A 13,870-nucleotide genomic window follows, 5' to 3' on the forward strand; every position below is an offset into this window, starting at 1 on the left:
TAAGCTCCCTCCACAGGACAAAAATCGCTCCCTCCACACACAAAAGTACATGGATGCACACAATCAACACTTGGTTAATGAATGCAGAATTCACTCAGGGAATGATGGTAACTAAATTAATATTTCTGATTCTAACATGAGTCAATGATGGATAGGATTACATCATGTTAATTTTTTGTTCTTTCTTCACAGAAAATGATTTCACTGGGGCCAATTGTGGTACAGCAGGTTAAGTGACCGCCTGCAACACTGGCGTACCATATCAAAGCACCAGGTAAGAAAGAATCTCACTGCTCTGCTTCCAATCCAGCTCCCTACTAGTGTGCCCGGGAAAGCAGTAGATGATGGCCTAAGTGCACCCATATGGGACACTTAGTTCTTTTTTTTTTTTTTTTTTTTTTTTGACAGACAGAGTGGACAGTGAGAGAGAGAGACAGAGAGAAAGGTCTTCCCTTGCCGTTGGTTCACCCTCCAATGGCCGCCGCGGCCGGCGCGCTGCGGCCGGCGCACCGCGCTGATCCGATGGCAGGAGCCAGGAGCCAGGTGCTTTTCCTGGTCTCCCATGGGGTGCAGGGTCCAAGCACCTGGGCCATCCTCCACTGCACTCCCTGGCCACAGCAGAGGGCTGGCCTGGAAGAGGGGCAACCGGGACAGAATCCAGCGCCCCGACCGGGACTAGAACCCGGTGTGCCGGCGCCGCTAGGCGGAGGATTAGCCTAGTGAGCCACGGCGCCGGCCGACACTTAGTTCTTGGCTTCTGGCTTCAGCCTGGACCAGCCACACCGGTTGCAGCCATTTGGGCAATGAACCAGCGCATGGAAGATCGTTCTCTCTGTCTCTCCCTTTCTCTCTGTCACTCTTTCAAATAAATAAATAAATAAATCTCTTATAAAATAATAAAAAAATGACTTCACCAAACCCTCCAGTTTTCTCTATTCTTTTCAAAAAATGACATCCAGTGTTAACAGCCTCATATCTGAAAAAAATCTGTCATTCTGTCAGAATGAGCTGGTAAATTTCCAGTCTATCAGGAATTTTGGTCGTTATTTGGATAGTAAATATTCTGCCTTATCTCTTACCTTTAGCCACTTTCTGCTTTTCTTCAACTTAGAAAAGTTATATAAATTCCCCTTGTCAGATTTTGATTCTGTACAAAGAAACATAAAGAATTAAAAAACTGAAAGAAGGACTGCCCCAAGAGAATTGATGGTGCAAAGAAGATCTCCCATTACACTGACCTGACTGAAGAACTCCGTTCAGCGAGTATGTGTTCAACATTCCAGAACTGCTTGCTCCAGAAGTTTCACCAAGTAATGAATTCGGAGGCTCTTCCTTAACTTGCATCAAGGGATCCCCAGACTGGGGCAATAAGGGATTACTGTCATCCAGTCCATCTTCACTGTCATCACTAAAATTCAAAAATGGTGGGTAAGTCCACAACCACAAGTGATCCAGCAAACTGCAATAATTCAAGGTTAGGGGCTAGTGTTGCATAGCGCATAAAGCTGCCACCTGAAATGATGGTACCCCATTTGGGCACCAGTTTGTATTCTGGTTGCTCCACTTCCAATCCAACTCCCCAATAACGGCCTGGGAAAAGCAGTAGAGAACGGCACAAGTGCTTGGGCTCCTTTCACCCACGTAGGAAACCCAGAAGTTCCTTGCTTCAGGCTCCAGTCTGGCCCAGCCCCAGCTGTCAGGGCCATCTGGGTGTGAACCAACAGATGAAAGATTTCTCTTTTTCTCTCTGTCTCTCCCTCTCTCTATGTAATTCTGATTTTCAAATAAATAAAAATAGAACCTTTGAATAAGCTCACTGTGTTTTATTTGAAGAAGAGAAAGAGAAAATATAAAACAATAAAAGCCATAAAATATTTTAACCTTAAAATACGTAGGACTGATGGGAATCATAAGTGTCATATTGCAAACATGGAATATCACACCTAGAAATATTTCTGTTGAAGATGGCTGATGTTTGTCGCAGGAAATGGTCCAACCGGAGGGCCCTCTCCAGGTACTGAAGGTAGAGGGGCTTCGCCAGCTCAGAGCAGCCGCCATCGTCCCCGGCACCCAACTCCGAGGCCATAGAACAGATCTGTCTTCATGCACAAGGGCCTGGATTATACAGCTGCAGGATAGAGATAAGTGTGAAAGATGAAATAACCACTTATTCCCCATTTCTTTATCCCACCTGCTTTCAATGTGAAATCAGACTTTCCAGGGGCCGGTGCTATGTCATAGTTGGTAAAAGCTGCCACCTGCAGTGCCGGCATCCCATATGGGTGCCAATCCTGGCTGCTCCACTTACAATCCACCTCCCTGCTAATGTGACTGGGAAAGCAGTGTAAGTTCTTGGGTCCCCACACCCACGTGGGAGACTTGGAAGGAGCTTTGAGCTCCTGGCTTCAGATCAGCCCAGCTCTAGCTGTTGCAGCCATTTGTAGAGTGAACCAGAAGTAGATCTCTCTCCCTCTCTCTCGCTCTGTTCTGCCTCTCTGTAACTCTGCCTTTTAAATAAATAAATAAATAAATAAATCTTTTAAAGAAAACCAGACTTTCTAGAAAACACTGAGAAGACAGTTGTTTGCACAAAGATCACAATAAAGTTGTTAGACACTCCTAACAAAAAGGCAGAAGTTAAAAGGATGGGAAGAACATCAAATATAGAACACTGTCAAATGTCATAATATTCATATACTTTGCCAAAACAGTACCTTAAAATGTTTACTTACTCCTTTTTTCCTTACAATTAACAATTACCACAACCAGTTGGTTGTGGAATAACCAACTATCCAAATCAGTATTACAAGCTCAACATTGTGCACCTCACAACATAGTACAGGAACTTTGGGTAGCACTGCTTTCAAAACGCTAATTGTAGGGGCTGGCGCTGTGGCATATCAGGTAAAGCTGCTACCTGCAGTGGCAGCATCCCATAGAGGCACTGGTTCAAGTCCTGACTGCTCAATTTCCAATCCAGCTCTCTGTTTAGCCTGAGAAAGCAGAAGATGGCCCAAGTCCAATATCACATATAAGATATGGGGGGAGGGGTTGTTTCTGGTTGTTTTAGTGAAGTTGTTGTGTTTTGTTTTTTTTTTAAAGACTGATTTATTTGAAAGGCTGAGCAACAGAACCAGCACCCACATGGGAGACCCGGAGGAAGCTCCCAGTTCCTGGCTTTGGACTGGTGTAGCTCCAGCCATCTGGTGAATGAACCAGCAGATGGAAGACCTCTCTCTTTGTCTATGCCTTTCAAATAAATAAATTAAAAAAAAAATACTAATTTTGTATTTAGCTTTGTGTAAATATGTCAAGAATTCTATAGGGGCTGGCACTGTGGTGCACTAGGTTAATCCCCCACCTGTGGCATAGGCATCCCTTATAGATAGACGGCAATTCTAGTCCCGGCTGCTCCTCTTCCCAATCAGCTCTTTGCTATGGCCTGGGATAGCAGTAGAAGATGGCCCAAGTCCTTGGGCCCCTGCATCCAGAAGGAGACCCAGAAGAAGCTCCTGGCTCCTGGCTTCGGATCAGCTCATCTCTGGCCATTGCAGTCATTTGAAGAGTAAACCAGCAGAATGAAAGACCTCTCTCTCTCTGGCTCTACCTCTCTCTCTTTTTTTTAATTTAAAAAAGTTTTTTTTTTTTTTTTTTTTTTTTGACAGGCAGAGTGGACAGTGAGAGAGAGAGAGACAGAGAGAAAGGTCTTCCTTTTGCCATTGGTTCACCCTCCAATGGCCGCTGCGGCAGGCGTGCTGGGGCCGGCACATTGCGCTGATCCAAAGCCAGGAGCCAGGTGCTTATCCTGGTCTCCCACAGGGTGCAGGGCCTAAGCACTTGGGCCATCCTCCACTGCACTCCCGGGCCATAGCTGAGAGCTGGCCTGGAAGAGGGGCAACCGGGACAGAATCCAGCGCCCCGACCGGGACTAGAACTCGGGGTGCTGGCGCCGCAGGCGGAGGATTAGCCTACTGAGCCGCGGCGCCAGTAAAATAAAATAAAATAAATAAAATAAAATTTCACCTACAGATCCATATTAAGATCCCAGGAGGCAGCTGGCGCCACACACATCCCACATACCCACATCCCACACTGGAGTACCTAGGTTTGATTCCTGACTCCAATTTCCTGCCAGTGCAAACCTGGAGAGTAATTATTCCAGTAATTGGTTTCTTGCCATCTTCAGTCTCGGCATGGACCTGGCTATTGCACACATTTGGGAAATAAACTAGCAGATAGGAGCTCTTAGCCACCCTGACTGTCTTTCTCTCTCTCTGCATAGCAAATAAAAAAAAGGAAATTTTTTAAAATTAGCTCTTACAACTTAATTCAATACAAGACAACTAAACAACTAACCCAACTGTAAAAAAAGGTAACAGATTTTGAACATTTCAGCACAAAAGATAAATGAATATATGAATAGCAATGAACAGATGCTCAAAATCAAACAAAAATTACAAGACACTACTTGATGCCCACTAAAATGACTGTAACAAAAAAGACAGGGGCCAGTATTGTAGCGCAGTGGGTTGAGCTGCCACCTGGGATGCTGGAATCCCACATGAGCATTAGCTGAAAACCTGGCTATTCTACTTCCCCTCCAGCTCCCTTTTAACACACCTGGAAAAGCAGCAGAAAACAGCCAGTCTTTGGTTCCTGACACCAACAGGGGAGACCCTGATGGTATTCCTGGCTCCTGGCTTCTGCCTGGCCTAGCCCCAACTATTGTAGCCATTTGAAGGGTGAACAAGGGGATGGAAGATCTACTCCTACCCCATCTTTCTCTAACTTTGAAATAAATAAACCTTTTCTTTAAAAAAAAAAAAAGTAATTCTTGAAAAGTATGTAAAGAAACGAAAACCTTCATACAGTGGGGGTGAAATGCAAAACACAGTCACTTTGGAAATGTTTGGCAGTTTCTTAAAAACTTACTATAGGCATCAGCATTGTGGTGCAGCAGGTTCAGACACTACTTGTGTCTCTGGCATCCCATACTGGAATGCCAGTTCAAGTCCCAGCTGCTCTACTTCTGATCCAGCTTTCCTGCTAATGTGCCTGGGAAAACAGCAAAAGAAGGCCTAAGTATCTATGCCCGTTAGCCCCATGGGACATCCGGATGGAGTTTCTGACTCCTGACCTGGCCTGGCCCCAGTCATTGTGGCCATTTGGGGAGATCATCCCTTCCTCTCTTTCCATCACTCTGCCTTTCAAATAAATAGAAAAAAATCCTTTGAAAAATAATAAAATTCAACATAGGGGGTCTCTGTTCTGATGCAGCAGGTAAAGCCTCTGAGCATAATGCCAGAGGGCTCATTTGAGTTCCAACTGCTCTGCTTCCCATCCAGCTTCCTGTTAGTACACCTGAAAGAGTGGCAAAACATGGCCCAGCTGCTGGAGCCTCTGCTATGCATGGGGGAAACCAAGATGCAGTTCCTGGTTTATGGCTTTGGCTTGGCACAGATCTGGCTATTGCTGCCATTTGAGGAGTGAACCAGCAGAGAAAATATCTTTCTTACTCTCTCCCCTACTCCCTCAGTCACACTTTCATAAAATTACTTAAATCTGGGACCGGCACTGTGGCATTGTGGGTAAAGCCACCGCCTGCAGTGCTGGCATCCATATGGGCACTGGTTCTAGTCCCAGCTGCTCCTCTTCTGATCCAGATCTCTGCTATGGCCTGGGATAGCAGAAGTTGGCCCAAGTCCTTGGGCCTCTGCACCTGTGTGGGAGACCCAGAAGAAGCTTCTAACTCCTGGCTTCAAATCGGCCCAGCTCTGGCCATTGTGGCCAATTGGTGAGTGAACCAGCGAATGGAAGACTTCTCTCTCTGCCTCCCTGTAACTTAATAAATAAATCTTAAATAAATAAATATTTAAAATGGGGGGCAGACACTGTGGTATAGTAGGTAAAGCTGCTGACTACAGTCCGGCACCCTATGTGGATGCTAGTTCAAGTTCCAGCTGTTCCACTTCCAATTCACTGCTCGGAAAGCAGTGGAAGATGGCCCAGGTCCTTGGGCCCCTGCACCCTCGTGGGAGGCCCAGAGGAAGCTTCTGGCACCTGGTTTCACATCTGCACAACTCTGGCCACTGAGGCCATCTAAGGAGTGAGCCAGCAGATGGACGACCTCTGTCTCTCTGCCTCTGCCTCTCAAATAAAAAAAATATTTGGATCAGAAGTGGAGCAACCAGGACACGAACTAGCGCCCTTATGGGATGCTGGCATTGTAGGCGGAGACTTTACTCACTATACCACAACCCCTATATTGAATTTATTTTTTTTTAAAGATTTATTTAATTATTTGAAAGGCAGAGTTGCAGAGAGAGAGAGAGAGAGTCTTTGATTTGGTGATTCACTTCCCAAATCACTACAATGGTTGGAGCTGGGCTGGCCTAAGGCGAGGAACCTAGAGCTTCTTCCGAGTCGCCCATGTGGGTGCAAGGGCCCAAGCACTTGGGCCATCTCCCACTACTTTCCCAGGCCATAGCAGAGAGCGAGATCAGAAGTGGAACAGCCAGGATTCCTAACTAGTGACCATATGGGATGCCAGCACTGCAGGTGGCAGCTTTACCTGCTATGCCACAGCACTGGCCCCTGAATAAATAAATCTTTAAAAAAAAAGAAAAAAGAAAAATTTTTAAAAGCTCAATATAAGGCTACAGTGTAAACTCCATTTCTAGTTATCCACTCAAAAAACCTTGCATCCTCCATCTATAAAATATCTTGCATCCCCCAACTCTTATGGAGATGTTCATAGCAGTATTCTTAATAATAGTAAAAAAGTAAAACAACCCAAATATTCATTAACTAATCACTGATAAAATGTGGCACATCCACACAATGGAATACTATTAAGCAATAAAGGAATGAGCTACTGATACATGTAACCATGTGAATGAACTTCAAAAACATTATGCTAAGCAAATGAAGTCCACACAAAAGGCCACATTTTGTATGATTCCATTTATATGAAATATACAGAAGAGGAAGTCTATATACAGACAAAAAGTTAAGTTCATGGCTGACTGGGGATGGAAAGCAGAACTGACTGTATATGGGTATGAGGGATTCTTTATGGGGGATAAAAATGTTCTGGGGGCAGGTGTTTGATGGAGAGGTTAAGACACTACTTGGGACACCAGCACCACATATTACAATCCTGGGTTTTCCTAGTTACATTCTCCACTCCAGCTTCTTGCTACTGTACACCCTGGGAGTAAGCAGGGGATGTCTCGAACATTTTGAATGGTTCCCTGCCACCCTCATGGGAGACCTATATTGAGATCCTGGCTCCAGCTAAAGCCTAGCTATGGCTGTTGCAGGAATCTGGGCTGTGAACTAGTAGACAGGAGATAGGTCTCAGCATCTGTCTCTCTCACCACTTTTCAAACAATTTTTTTAAATGTTCTAGGGATGGCATTTAGTCTACTGATTAAGGCACTCCTTAAGATGACCATCCGGGCTGGCACCGCAGCTCAATAGGCTAATCCTCCGCTTTGCGGCGCTGGCACACGGGGTTCTAGTCCCGGTTGCCCCTCTTCCAGGCCAGCTCTCTGCTATGGCCCGGGAGTGCAGTGGAGGTTGGCCCAAGTGCTTGGGCCTTGCACCCCATGGGAGACCAGGAGAAGCACCTGGCTCCTCCTTCTCTCTCTGTGTAACTCTGCCTTTCAAATAAATAAATAAATCTTTAAAAAAGAAAAAAAAAAAAAAGTGTGTGGCATGAAAAGCCCATGCATGAATTTTTTAAAAATCTCATTAATATTACAGTAAATTCTCCCTTTCAAAGTGAGACATGAACCACTCCAGATTTCAAAGAAATGTGGTTTTAAAAATAAAACTCCTTTAACTATAGAACTGCAAATAATTTGTTTTCACGTGTATGTGTGAGTATATGTTGAGACTGTATTTAAAACTGCTTGTCTCCCTCCTGAGGTTTGTTTTTTTTTTTTTTTAAAGATTAATTTCATTATTTGAGAGCTAGAGTTACAGACAAAGAGAGGGAGAGACAGACAGAAAGGTCTTCCACCTGCTGCTGGTTCACTCTGCAAATGGCTGCGACAGACAGGGCTGGTCCAGGCTGAAACCAGAAGCTTGGAGCTCCATCTGGATCTCCCATGTGAGTGGCAAGGACCCAAGCACTTGGGCCACGCTTTGCTGCTTTCCAAGGCACATTAGCAAGGAGTTTAATCAGAAGAATAGCCATAACTTGAACTGGCATTCTGATATAGGATGCCAGCACTGCAGGTAGCAGCTTAGCCCACTGTACGACAACCCTGGCCCCTCTGTAATTGCCTTTTAAGTTTACCACCTTCTCTGTTCAGGTCAGATGCATTACTTACTAGCCTCTTTTTTTTTTTTTTTTTTTTTTTTTTAATTTGACAGGCAGAGTTAGACAGTGAAAGCAAGAGAGCGGTCTTCCTTCCATTGGTTCACCCCCCAAATGGTTGCTAGGGCCGGCGCTATACCGATCCAAAACCAGGAGCTAGGTGCTTCTTCCTGGTCTCCCACGCGGGTGCAGCACCAAGCACTTGGGCCATCCTCCACTGCCCTCCCGGCCACAGCAGAGAGCTGGACTGGAAGAGGAGCAACTGGGACTAGAACCAAGCGCCCATATAGGATGCCAGCGCCGCAGGCGGAGGATTAACCAAGTGAGCCACAGCGCCGGCCCTCTTTACTAGCCTCTTAAAAACACTGCTACTCTAATAACAGAACTTGGAAATCCCATATTTGCCTTTCTCTCATTCTCCCTGTTGTTATCCAACTTCAGCAGAACACCTGACATTTCCCAGTAGCCCATTTCCCTCATCCTTAAAATTCTAAAGTCATTCGCCTCTGACCTTGAGAAGACTTAAGGAGCAAATCTCCCCCTCCTCTTTAATCTGACCTTAGCTCACTGGTCTCCCTCTCTCACTCTTTGTAGTATTTGAGTCACCAATACAAGCTGACTTCATCAGTCTACATTTGTAACTCTTTAGTCAAAATGATTCTGCACGTTGATGTAGAGGAAATGACTACTATGGGTCATTCCCATGCATTAACACTGTAAAATTTATCCTGTGTCATTCTTAAATTACTTATGTTTCTCTCACATATTACAACTGAGCATCATACTGCTTTTAAAAATTATACATAGATACGGCCGGCGCCGCGGCTCAATAGGCTAATCCTCCGCCTAGCGGCGCCGGCACACCGGGTTCTAGTCCCGGTCGGGGCGCCGGATTCTGTCCCGGTTGCCCCTCTTCCAGGCCAGCCCTCTGCTGTGGCCAGGGAGTGCAGTGGAGGATGGCCCAGGTGCTTGGGCCCTGCACCCCATGGGAGACCAGGAAAAGCACCTGGCTCCTGGCTCCTGCCATCGGATCAGCGCGGTGCGCCGGCCGCAGCGCGCCGGCCGCGGCGGCCATTGGAGGGTGAACCAACGGCAAAGGAAGACCTTTCTCTCTGTCTCTCTCTCTCACTGTCCACTCTGCCTGTCAAAAAATAAAAAAAAAAAATAAAATAAAATAAAAAATTATACATAGATAATATTACCTACAGATTTCATGTCAGGTTTTAAAAAGGAATATTATAAAATTGTGATAATAAAGAGTTGAGTCTGATACAGTTGAGAATCGGGATCTCTGAAGTCCACTGTTAATTAGACTGGATAAAGGAAGTCAATTCTGCTACCAACTCTTGCTGGTGGACACTCTCCATATCTTTGAAAACTTCTTGGACTATTCCGTGTTTATTGGCACTTTTGGGGGGCCGGCACTGTGGTGTAATGGATAAAGTCACTGCCTACAGTATGGCATCCCATATGGGAGCCTTCTACTTCCTGGCTGCCTCACTTCTGATCCACCTCCCTGCTAATGGCCTGGGAAAGCAGCAGAACATGGCCCAAGTGCTTGGGCCCCTGCACCCGCATGGGAGACAAGGAAGAAGCTACTGGATCCTGGTTTCAGCCTGGCCCAAATAAAACCTTTGCTGCCATTTGGAGACTGAGCCAGCAGATGGAAGATTCTCTCTCTGTCTCTCCTTCTCTAACTCTGCAATACAAATAAATACATAAATCTTTAAAAAAAATTTTTATTCCAAATATGGAGTCCATCAAAGTCCTGTCATTCATTCTTACTGTTTAAAAAATCTCATCTGCTACTCATACCTCAATTAACACTGCTAATACGACTGCCCCTCCAGCCTTTACCTTACAACATATACAATTCACACTTCCGGATGCTTGCTGGATATTCCACCCTTGACGTATCACCAATCCCTACAGACACAAATGTCTCATCGGCCCCCACAGCAGCTAGTTTATCTTTCTTTCCTATTTATATAACTGTTATTCAGAACCAAAATCTGTAATTCAGTTTTTTTACGTTCCCCTCAACTTTTCTTACATGCGATCAGTCCCTCTGTGTAGCTAATTCTTTGAGTATAATGTCTGGAAACTTATCTTTCCATCCCATTATCAGTGTTCTCATTTACGTTTTTTTTTTTTTTTAAGATTTATTTATTTTATTTGAAAGTCAGAATTACACAGAGAGAGAAGCAGAGAGAGAGAGAGAGAGAGGTCTTCCATCCAATGGTTCACTCCCCAATTGGCCGCTGGTTCACTCCCCAATTGGCCGCAATGGCCAGAGCTGTGCCAATCCGAAGCCAGGAGCCAGAAGCCTCTTCCAGGTCTTCCACGCGGGTGCAGGGGCCCAAGTACTTGGGCCATCTTCCACTGCTTTCCCAGGCCATAGCAGAGAGTTAGATCAGAAGTTGAGCAGCCGGGTCTTGAACTAGCACTATATGGGATGCCGGTGCTTCAGGCCAGGGCATTAACCCACTGAGCCACAACGCCGGCACCCTCATTTACGTTCTTAACATTTCACATCCTGGGGCCAGCGCTGTGGCGTAGTGGGTAAAGCAGCCACCTACAGTGCCAGCATCCCAAATGGGTGCCGGTTTGAGTCTCAGCTGCTCTACTTCCGATTCAGCTCTCTGCTATGGCCAGGGAAAGCAATGGAAGATGGCCCAAAACCTTGGGTCCCTGACTGTGGGGAGCAATCCGGACTAGACTGAGTTACTGGAATTAAGACTTATTCTATGCATCTGCTCTCCCACAATATGGCGCTGGGAGAGAGGTAAACAGCTTCCGCACAGCTGCCTCCAGTTCAACCAATAAACTGTAGGACTTGCTCCTGATTGGAGAGCAGCGTACTCGGCGTGTGGGCAGCCGAGTTAGGATTGGCGGAGGAGGACTATAAAGGAGGAGAGAGACAGCATGCACCAGGAACATCTATGGGGAACATCTATGGGGAACATCTAGCTGAAGGAACACCTGTGCAGCCCCCAAGTAGAGCCGGCTGGCGGTGTGCCGCTCCCCTGCGGAAGTGGGGAATGTGGCCAGGGGGAACTGCCCTTCCACGGAGGTGGAAGGGATAGTAGCCAACCCGGGAAGAACCAGCAGCAAACCCGGGGAGGGCCGAGCAGACGAAAGAACAGCGCAGGGTCCTGTGTCGTTCCTCCACGAAGAGGGGGAGCGACACCTGACTTCAGATCAGCGCAGCTCTGGTCATTGTGGCCAAATGGGGAGTGAACCAGTGGGTGGAAGACCTCTTTCTCTCTGTCTCTCCTCTGTGTTAATTCTTTCAAATAAATAAATAAATCTTAAAAAAAAAAAAAAAAAAAAACAACCTCACGTCCTAAGTCAATCTCTCCTCTCCATGTTCTCCTCTAATCTATCTCTGAAGCTACTATCAGATCTGAATTCATAAAACATCATTCTAATTATGTTGTTATTCCTCAATCCTCCACTACCAAACTCTGCTACATGTAAGAAAAATAAAGCCTCATGACTAGGTTGACCATAGCTTCTAATCAGTTTGCCCAAGACAGTCCAAGTTTACACCTTGCTGTCCTAAGCATAAAGTTACTAATAGTTCTTCTCCCTTCAGATATCCATGTGTGAACGATAAATTATTCAGTCACCCTACCCATGGTAAGTAATAAAATAAAATCAAAAAGCTCTTATTTACTAAGAGGCTACTATGGTACCATACAGTGAAAGAAACATGCAAGGAGGGAAAGGCCAGGCCTGCCAGGAGCAAAGGCAAACATAGCCCTGTACTTAGAAGCCAGAAGCAACCTACGCAAAAGGATCACTGTAGCTACTGGAAAGAGTCTAGCAATTCAGCAAGCATAGTTTACCCAAACCACAAATCTTCAAAGATACAAATAATGCCTGCATTTTAAATAGAATGAAGAACTCTTGGCCAAAACAGATGGCCTTTCCACTGAATTCTTAAATGGCAAAGAGAAAATACTTTGGTCCATTTTTTAGATATATTTTGAGAAATTAAAAAGTGCATATACAAGTAAGTGTACTTCACAAAGTTCATGGGAAATGAAACAAAAAGTTGATCTGGGTGCAAGAACATTTGAAACGATGCACTTAGAGGGCCTTAAAAAGTATGCTTTTGTTTGAATCATCTTTAGATTACTTATAATACCTAACACAATGTAAATATTACCTAAATAGATGTTACACTGTATTATTTAGGGACTAATAGGAAGAACATCTGCACACGTTCGGTACTAATGCAGTTTACTTTTTCCCTGAATATTTTCAGTCCAAAGTTGGTTGGACTCACGGGTGTGAAACCTAAAGATACACAGAGTAGACCATGTTACCAAAGACAAAAAAAATCAGTAATGATGCATTTGAGATCTTCTAGGAAACAATCATTTCAACCTCCCAGAAAAGTAACTTTGAGAAGATAAAAAAACAAAACAAAACAAAACAAAACATAAGAATAAGGAAAAATCACCCTGATAAACAACTGCCTTAGAGAAATTCTCTGAGACACTAGAAACAGAACATTTGGTCAAACATGTTTATTCCCTATTTATGAAATAGTGAGGGTCTAAATATGACATAATCAAGAAAACCCAGAGAAGAAAAGCTTTCCTGATATAACTGGTGAATCTTTTAAATGGTAATTTTTAAGTTAGGCTATGTTAGCAATCCTTAAGCTATATTTGATAATTCTTCTGAGGAAAAACACCCAGCCTGAATTAATTAATAATTTATCCAATTAAAATTTTGGAAACACTGCTAACGATCTCTCTAACTGAAGAACCAGTAACTTCAATTTTCACAGCTAGATCCATAAAAACACTTAGCTTTCTCAGGAAATGAGATAGCTAGGAAAACATGCTCCTGTAGAAGAGATAACATAAAGGACTGAATTTAAAGCCCAGAAAATCTTGAGCAGCTCAGTTTTCTCCACAAAGGGATGATAACATAGCTTCCTTGGTAATCACTTGCAAAAAAAAAAACCAACAGGACTGCACACAAACTCTTGGGGATCTTTAGTATTGGTTCCACATAGTTAACCTATTATTACATGAGCCACAGTGAGAGGTCATTACCGAAAAAATAAAGCAGGGACCAGTGCTATGGCACAGTAGGTTAAGCCTCTGCCTGGGGTGCCAGCATCCCATATGGCTAATGGTTCCATTTCTGATCCAGCTCTCTGCTATGGCGTGGGAAAGTAGTAGAAGATGGCCCAAGTGCTTGGGGCCCTGCACTCATGTGGGGACCCAGAAGAGGCTTCTGGCTTCAGATCAGTCCATCTCCAGGAGTGAATCAATGGATGGAAGACCTCTCTCTGTCACTCCCTCTGTAACTCAGCCTCTCAAATAAATAAATAAAATCTTAAAAAAAATTTACTTATTGAGAGGCAGAGTTAGAGAGAGAGAGAGATAAGTTTATTTATATGAAAGAGCTACAGAAAAAGAGAGAGAGAGAGAGATCCTCCATCCTCCATCCACTGGTTCACTCCCCACATGGCTGCCAACAGTCAAGGCTGGGCCTGACTGAAGCCAGGAGGCAGGAGCC

The 13,870-nt window shown here is 44.7% G+C and overlaps 1 protein-coding gene across 6 annotated transcripts in view; it reads right to left on the reverse strand.

Annotated features, from left to right (window-relative positions):
* INO80 (INO80 complex ATPase subunit) overlaps window positions 1-13,870 on the reverse strand; it is a 148,185-nt gene that overhangs the window by 119,334 nt on the left and 14,981 nt on the right. For 5 of the 6 annotated variants that reach the window (XR_016218039.1, XM_017348137.4, XM_002717971.6 and 2 more), the window contains exons 2-4: window positions 1,944-2,128; window positions 1,239-1,408; window positions 1,080-1,147 (exon numbers count right to left, since the gene is read on the reverse strand). Coding sequence is in view for 5 of the 6 variants with exons in the window: in XM_017348137.4 (XP_017203626.2) it covers window positions 1,080-1,147; window positions 1,239-1,408; window positions 1,944-2,086 (381 nt within the window). In the remaining variant the exon portion in view is untranslated. Of the gene's footprint in view, window positions 1-1,079; window positions 1,148-1,238; window positions 1,409-1,943; window positions 2,129-4,932; window positions 5,056-13,870 lie in introns of those variants that run through there. The other variant, XM_070054006.2, reaches the window with a different exon arrangement.

Source organism: Oryctolagus cuniculus, chromosome 12, assembly GCF_051225735.1.
Source record: "Oryctolagus cuniculus isolate XC-2025 breed Fujian yellow rabbit chromosome 12, ASM5122573v1, whole genome shotgun sequence".
NCBI classification, from domain to species: Eukaryota; Metazoa; Chordata; class Mammalia; order Lagomorpha; family Leporidae; genus Oryctolagus; species Oryctolagus cuniculus.